This window comes from Telopea speciosissima, chromosome 10 (assembly GCF_018873765.1).
Source record: "Telopea speciosissima isolate NSW1024214 ecotype Mountain lineage chromosome 10, Tspe_v1, whole genome shotgun sequence".
Lineage (NCBI taxonomy): Eukaryota > Viridiplantae > Streptophyta > Magnoliopsida > Proteales > Proteaceae > Telopea > Telopea speciosissima.
Genome location: NC_057925.1, coordinates 9,860,999 through 9,869,122, shown reverse-complemented (window position 1 = coordinate 9,869,122; position 8,124 = coordinate 9,860,999). Strand labels below are relative to the sequence as shown.

Here is an 8,124-nt window from a genome sequence, read left to right as displayed (position 1 = left end):
AAAGGGAATGAGATGCAAAGTATGAAAATTTCACTTTCTTTCACTTTAATTCCCTTTGCAACCAAACGAAGCCTATGTGGTGGATTTATGTTACACATCTCACTTTTTTGTCCCATGTCATCCCCAGGGATTAAGTAATCGGTATCCGTATCAGTATCGGTCTAACGATTTACATCGGTTCGTATCGATCTGGATCAGTCAAGTTTACACCTGTTATCTTCAATATATATTTATATATATATTGATATATCATTTTTACCCTTGTCCATACCAATCCATCGATACGGGATCGGTCAAGGATCCATATCGGTCTCCATCGATACCAATTCCTCAAACCATGGTTGTCCCTTAATGGGGAGTCAAACGGATAAGTCACGTAAAATTTGCAAGAGGAAGGCATTCTACCTGCCTTGCAATAGGAACTGAAACCTATTCACTATTTATTAAAGGGAAAAAAAGAAAAATAAAACCTTGTTCACAAAACCATTCAAGGTTGGAAATAGACTTAAATGTTTTAAAGGGATCGAGTTTCCTTCATCCACGGTGAATCCCTTCACCGTAAGTCATTATGATAGTGGGATAGCGATCATAATGAGGGGAGGATAGTTTTGACCTTCATCTTGTCAGGAATAATGAATAATGACCCTAGATGGGTGGGTGAATGATGAATCTTTCTCCACCAGAGATGGAAAACTTTACTCTTTTACAAGATATGATGTCTTTGCAATAAAGATGTCTTACTCTCTTACCCTTCAAAATCCATGACAAAACCATGACTCTAATTCAACATTAGAAGGATCCAAAGAGTACAATACTGTAATGCTTGCAACTGCTGAAGCACATGCCATTTGAGATGTTTTTAGAGCCTGGATTAAGGTATTGGTATCGAATCGGCCAATTTGTATTGGTATAGGCCGTAATGATACCAAAACGATACCAATATGTATTATTGGTATCGATAAAAAAAGTTGGAGTCTTTGGAATTTTCGATCAATATGATTCGATATGTATTGATGGTGACCGGTATCGTGAACTAAATCCCTGATTCAGATGCACGCAGAACAAGGGATTGGATAAGATACTAGTGTTCAGTGATTGCAAAAAGAGTGAGTTCATCAACTCCTCTATGAGTGTGACTTATACATGGAGTCGATATTACAAATACAGACTAACCATGAAGTGAAAATAAGCCAAATTATCACACACACACACACTAATGACAACGCCTTCCGGACCACTGTATCAACTACCATGTTGATGGTCCTTGGAACATAAGTAAAGGAACAACTCCTAAAATATGTGGATAGATGCTTAATGTCTCGCACAATTGAGAGGACATCAGTGAAAGGATGAGAACCTTGATATGAGAGGAAAGATATCAAACTCCCTACCATCTGATTCCACAGTAAGCTCAGTAAGCAGATAATATCAAATCCAGCAGGAAACGCGTCGGCCAATTTCAATTCGAATCGGCTTATTTGACTGATCCAATTCCAATTTTTTAAACCCTAGGGGGGAGAGGATCAACCACATTAGCCTACCTTATTACCATCATTGTCTATTTTTGTTCTGATATCATCCTTTTTGAATGTCAACCAATGGGCTCTGTCTTGTTCATGGGGACTTCAGCACTTCTTACGAATGTTATGAAACACAACGTCCACCAACCCATAAATTGAGCCAGTTCATGAGCCAGAAGTCCCATTGTTCAACTAAACTGTGCCAAAAAACTCCATCTGTACAAATCAAATGAAAACAGACAAGCAAGCAACTAAGTTGATTGATCCATTTGGAGCTCAATGGTTGGAACATCTAGCCCTATCAGGCCCCGATAATCCTGAAAGCATATACTTATGTAGCAAAATGTACCTGTGCTTTCTTACATGGAGTGCAGTGGATGCAAGAAAGAGCTACCCAACACTGGTGCAAGTGACAGTATCTCCAGCATGGTATCTTGGTCAATTCCAAAATCGATACCAATACATATCGGCCGAATCAGGTCAAATCAGACCATTTTAACCCCCTCAAAAAACCGATACGAATGTGTGTGTGGAATAAACTAGAAAGGCAATTTCCAAAGAAGACAGATAGTAGAGTCTCTACCAGCAACAGCAACTAAACATGCAAGCTAAGCTGCAGTATTGTCATTCACAATTCTGCATTCCAAATGCTTAGGATAAAGCCAATGGTTTGAGTGAATGAAACAATCATAAATGTTAGAAACAACACGACTCCAATGAGGCCTACTTATACAGGCAGCAAAAACAATGATATTGATGTATTGATAAAAATCATTTAAGCTTCAAAGCGTGTAAGCTGAAAAGGAAATGGATTCCTTTGCCAACTTGTTTTTCAGTCATCACTATATAACTGACATTGAATGGGCACCATTGCCTAGATCCATCAATTCATCCCATCCATCTTTTTACACACATAAATATAGTGAGAATCTTTATCTTCCAGAACAAAATCTCCAGGAAGGAGGCCCTTCTCTGTCAGAGGAATGGGCTCAAGGTATGATTTTGATGAAGAGCTACAATCTGCTGCCTTTTGGAATCCTGGTCTGGCTGCAAAAACATATTTAGCAGGAACAAATTCAGATGTGTTCGTCAAGGAATTTAAGCCTCCAGCTGGCTCTGTGCGTGTGTGTTTGGAGAGAGAGAGAGAGACTTACACATAATGTATAATGTTATTTCCCAATTGTATAACATTCGGTTCAAATGAGGAATCCTAACTGATGGATCACCATAGGTTATCTGTAAATTGCAACACAATATATTGAGTTTGCTGAACATTGAAGGAAAACACAAATCAAAAGAAAAAGATAACCAATTTTAAGTCATACCAACATATAGACCCCTCCAGGTTTGAGAAGCCTACAATTGAGATGAACATCAATAAATAAAGTGAAATGGTACAGGTAAAAAGTAAATATTTCTCTTTCCCTAAAAATACCAATAAGAAAATCTATGGGGAAATGAATAAAAGCATATAACACATCAGTATTTACAATTCAGCTCCTGAGGTGATGAAGCATAAACCTGCTCACTTCTCCAAGCATTTGGGCAGCACTGAGTGGAGCACTGGTACCACACTAGATACAAAGAATAAATAAAAAGTTATAAAATGCCAAGGAAACCCCGAGGAATCATAACAACGTTTGAAAAGGTGCTTACCATCAATGAATCAAGAGTTCCTAGATGGTGGATCAACAAAACCATGCAAGTGAATTAAGCATCAGAAACATAAAAAAGACAAGTTCCAGCTTATAGTTAATCAATACAGCAAGAAATTTTCAAATTGAGAGAAAGCATTGACAACTAAGGGTGAGATCAAGAACCTTTATCGATGACACCATCAAATGATTCATCTGGAAAGAAGCTCATATCTCTGACATCCATTTGCATGTCTATTGAGATAAATAAGGGAAACTCAAGTGAAACAATATCGTTCAGTTCACCAAATAAATGAAAACATAAATACATACCATAAAAAGAAATTCTTAAGTTATTACTTCGATTAGGATACATTTCAGCTGAGGTGTGTATTCATACTTCCTTCGCATCATCTCAATGGCCACTGAAGAAATGTCAATGTTTGTTATGTCTACATAACCATCCTTGACCATGTCCTCTGACATAACTGCGAGACGGAATTGCAATCAGTAAACAAAATATCAGCAAATCGAACTAAACATATTGTGTTCAGATTTGTGGGATAAGAAATTCTGATCTTGTAGGAAAAGTTTCTGCAGTGACATAAGATGTTCATGAAATCAGCTAGATTTTGGCAATTATAGGGTTCAAAATCAAGGTCTAAAAAGAGGGTATGGAGAAAAAGTTCTCCCAGAAGGAAAAATGGCCTGCAGGATACAAAAAATAGAAAGTGAATTCAGGGAAACAGGATAGGTCTGGAATTGGTTGAAGAGGCTTCAAAAAGTGATGCAGCTGATAATTTAGTGTTCTTATGATGGTTTTAGGTAAAAAGAATGATTCTCCTTGTCTGCTGCAAGCCCAAAAAATGTACTTACAGCTAGCCATGGGCTATGGAAGCTAGGATATGCTGCAGGTGACAGAATGGGAATTAAGTTGCAGGGCTAAATGCCTGTACAGATGAAATGGGTAGACAGTAATGGTTAACCGGGATTAGTTCCAAAAAATGTCAAAAAGATAACGAGGAAAAATAAAAAATGAAGATCTTACGGACTCACATATACGGGGGGTGGGGGTGGGGACGGGTTTAGTACTGGCGTATAGGGTTCGGACAATCACACTACAATTTTCTCGCAAAATTCATAAGTTCACAGTTTGAAGAATAGACTACCCTTGGTTATCCAGCCATGGCTTTCCCGATCATACTAGGATTTTAATGATCTAAAAGACTCAAATGCCCCTTTTTTCTACCATTATGAGTCCAATAAAGGGATCATAGAACTAACTAGGACCAATAATGACCCAGTTACATAAAAGGAACCAGACCGATGTCCCGACAGATCAACAAACACCACCCCAAATTATTGTAGAATTTCCACTGCCTTTATTCTTTACTAAACTAACAAAAGTAATAAAAAAACATTTCCAGCCCTCGAACCACTTATAATTTGTAATCATAATACCTTATATGTGCAGACCCCACCGCAAAGCAGGGCTAAGGCTGTGTACCTTATGACCCTTGCTCCATTGCGACCTAGTGGTCACGGGTTCAAGTCAGGAAACAGCTGCTCTGCAAAGCAGGGTAAGTCTGCGTAATTTATGACCTTCCCCAGATCCCGCAGTGGCGGGGTTTCTCGTGCACTGTGTATGCCATTTTTTTTGCAGACCCCACTTGTAAGTCAACTTCCTATGTTGCCCCCGCATCATTATTGTACTTCCTAATGAAAACACTATCCTCTGAATTTTGGCAACTCCATTATTTGATCAACTTTTAAAGGCACTCCTGATTCCCATGACATAGTCTGCAGACTTCTTGGAAAGAAAAAAAACTTTCCTTGTTTCTTGTTCTATTGTTGATTATCTGTTGCATATAAATTTCCTAGTGTGAAAGAAAATCCTGATATGAACACTTTTCAAATAAAGTTAGTTCTCATTAAATGAGCTGCCACCGTCCATTCAAGTTTCTTTTGATTAGGGAGGTCCTTTACCAATTGTCAATCATCACAGCTTCAAAGTAGACAAGAATCTTAGTGGAGTTTCCAACAAACCAACAATTAGAATCAATACTCAATACTCATGATAGAATCAATCTCCCAAATTCAGCATCCTGAGCAGTCCACTAATGCTAAGTTTAACTCTGGCTTGTAGGAGTTAAAGTTAGTATTAGCAGACTGTTCAGGATACTGTATTTGGGAGATTGATTTTATCATGAGTATTGAAACTATAGGAGTAGAATAATGAAATAAAAAAAAGTTGGTCTTTGCATGTGGAAAATATAAAAATTAACAAACCCTTACCCCGAAGTGGACTTGCCCCATCATATATCCTCCGAGAACTTACCCTGACTCATTATCAATCTCTCATATTTAATGAGCTAGATGTTCAATGAACAGTTCTTTTGCCTTTGCTAATGGATAAGAGTTTGGCTTGATAATTGCTCGGTTGAGTATTTCCTATGGTTTTTCCATATTGATCCCTAGCAGAACATGCTGAAATAAGAAAGCAGGGGATCTTCCATGCTTGTATGTGCGTGTGTTTGTGTAGTTCCATTCAGTTTTTACATCCTTATGTGTTGTTGGGGCCTTGTAAAATATTCCAGGATCTTTCTTTACTCATTAACAAAACATTGGCTAGTCCGAAAAGAAGAAATAACATTTCTTATCTTTCTCCATTTTTTGAACAAATAAAGGAAGTTCAAACAAAAATGTGACTCTTAAGTCTTGACAAAATAAGCAATGAAAAATTGCGAATTCCACACATATGACACAGATCAACAGAATAATACCACTAAAAATTCTCTTCCGCTACCAACCACAACCCTGCCAATGTAACGGAGGTTCATTCAATAGAATCCCGCAATCAAAATTCCTTGTAATCTTAATACAAAGATACTAAACAAATTGTAATAGTCTGAACTCAAAAACACTTCTTTTGGCATTCCTCATATCTGATGTGACATTTGCAAATACAAAGATATTCTACTTAAGAAAAGTTCTAATACATGTTCTAATGATTCTTCTCTCAGAGCTACAAGACTCTGTTGATAAACAAAAGCCCTGCAGCAACATGCTGAGGCGCTCCTGCTCATCTGCATCGACTATCATTTGGAATCGCAATAAGTATCAATAGATCAGAGAGTCAAAATCGAATTCATCTTCTCCTTATAGGGGATTCATCCGCTAAACAATTGGTTGTTGAATGTTACAATTTCCCAATCCTGATTGGTAGATATTAGCTGCTTGAGCTCATTGGTTGCTGAATTGACACTCATTTAATAGATCCCTTATACCTGACTGACAATTTCCAAATTACAAAAATTGGTTGGCATCAAATACTCTAAGAAACAATCAAGAACACTAAAAAATTTGGATTCTGTGCAGGAAGACGGCTTCAAAACCAGTACCCATACAGCAATAGGCACACAGACATTGTGGGTATGATGGTTTAGCCAAGAAGATACCCCAACCCCCACTTTCTTTCACCCCAAGAAAATAAAAGGGCTAACAAATTCCTAGAGCGTTCATAACCAGTTAGAATTCATCAACCAAAATAATAATAATAATATGAACCATATGAATCGAACTGAAATGCGAACCACATAGAATCATAGATACAGTTACCAAAACCTGATAACCACAAGCTGAATAAGATTCCATAACTGAAATTTTCACTTCTGAACAAAGCTACCAAAAATCGGCTCGAATTACATCATTTTATGAAGTGGGTTTCTTAAGAAACAAATCAATTATGATCCAAGATCTCAAAAATTAATGTTTCAGATACGAGTATTAATATCTCCAATTGCTCACTAGCTTCAATTAGTTGTTGGGTTTTAGACTTTTAGCTGATAAAGTTGAAAGAAAAAAAAAAAGAAAAGCTTTACCGGCGTTGCCGCAGCCAACCATAAGGACGCGAGAAGAGGTAGGGATGTACTTGTTAACGAAAGGACGAAGAGCAGAGTAACGCTGATACCAATCAAAAGGCCCCGTTTCCTGCACATAACGAGCGTCCCAGTACGCTGCGTCGCCATAGTTGTATGTATTGCAACTCGACACGTCCCTGTACATAGCTTTATCGCTGCTGCTACCTGGCTGGTGCTGGTATCGCTTCCTGCTCCGTCTCCTTCTTTACCAATTTTAATCAAGCAGTCTCTCTTACACAACCACTCTTTCTTCCCCTCTTCTGTATAAACAAAATCCCATTTTGCGCTTTATTCTTTTCTTGTTTTTCCTTAAAACCCTAGAAAGAAAATGAGTAAATATAATCAGTCAGTCAGTACCCTTCACTGTCTGTTAGACTGTTATGTTGTTTTCATTAGAGGGGACCAACCCATAAAACCAGAATAGGAAAAGCAAATCACTCGAAGCCTCTCTTCGATTGGATAATCCATAAAGTTTTGATCAAGTTGCAACGTGCAAATGCTATGTCTTATTTTCCTTCACCTCATTGAATTAGATTGCCTATAATGGTGTTGATCTTACATGAAGTGTTTGGTATGCATTCCTGGAATGCATTCTAGGTTGATTTCGCTCTCTTGGATGATAAAAATAACCATTTGAGATTGCAAAATTAATCTAGAATGAATACCAAACACAGTCGAACATAACATCCCCCGGATCTCTCCCTTAATTCTTTGCAAAAATCCAGCATTGGAGAATAGAAGATATCCATTAGCATTGTAGCTAATGTTCATCAAAACTATAATGGGCAGCTCTTTTGTGCACAACCCACTAAGGAAGGCCTTCCTTTATGACCCAAATTTTTAAAAAGTATTATTTTCGTTTAGACTAGTTAATACATGTATGTATTTATACCCTTTTTTTCGTACCCAAATTTACTAACTATGCTGCTGACCCAAACAATTTATAAGGGGGAATTTCTTAGATCTACCAAATAGAAAAAAGATTTACAAAATTGATAGGTATAAATTATGTTTTACTGTTACAATGTTAAAAAGATTTACTAAATCCCC

At 37.5% G+C, this 8,124-nt stretch overlaps 1 protein-coding gene across 1 annotated transcript; it reads right to left on the bottom strand.

Moving 5' to 3' along the window:
* Positions 1-2,171: 2,171 nt before the first annotated feature.
* On the bottom strand, positions 2,172-7,337 carry LOC122644270 (EEF1A lysine methyltransferase 4). Its single transcript, XM_043837911.1, has 8 exons — positions 7,036-7,337; positions 3,529-3,642; positions 3,341-3,409; positions 3,177-3,196; positions 3,042-3,094; positions 2,846-2,876; positions 2,675-2,756; positions 2,172-2,567 (listed from the first exon to the last, which is right to left on the bottom strand). The coding sequence occupies exons 1-8, from the start codon at positions 7,217-7,219 to the stop codon at positions 2,404-2,406; spliced, it is 717 nt and encodes a 238-aa protein (XP_043693846.1). The 5' UTR covers positions 7,220-7,337; the 3' UTR covers positions 2,172-2,403.
* Positions 7,338-8,124: the final 787 nt, after the last annotated feature.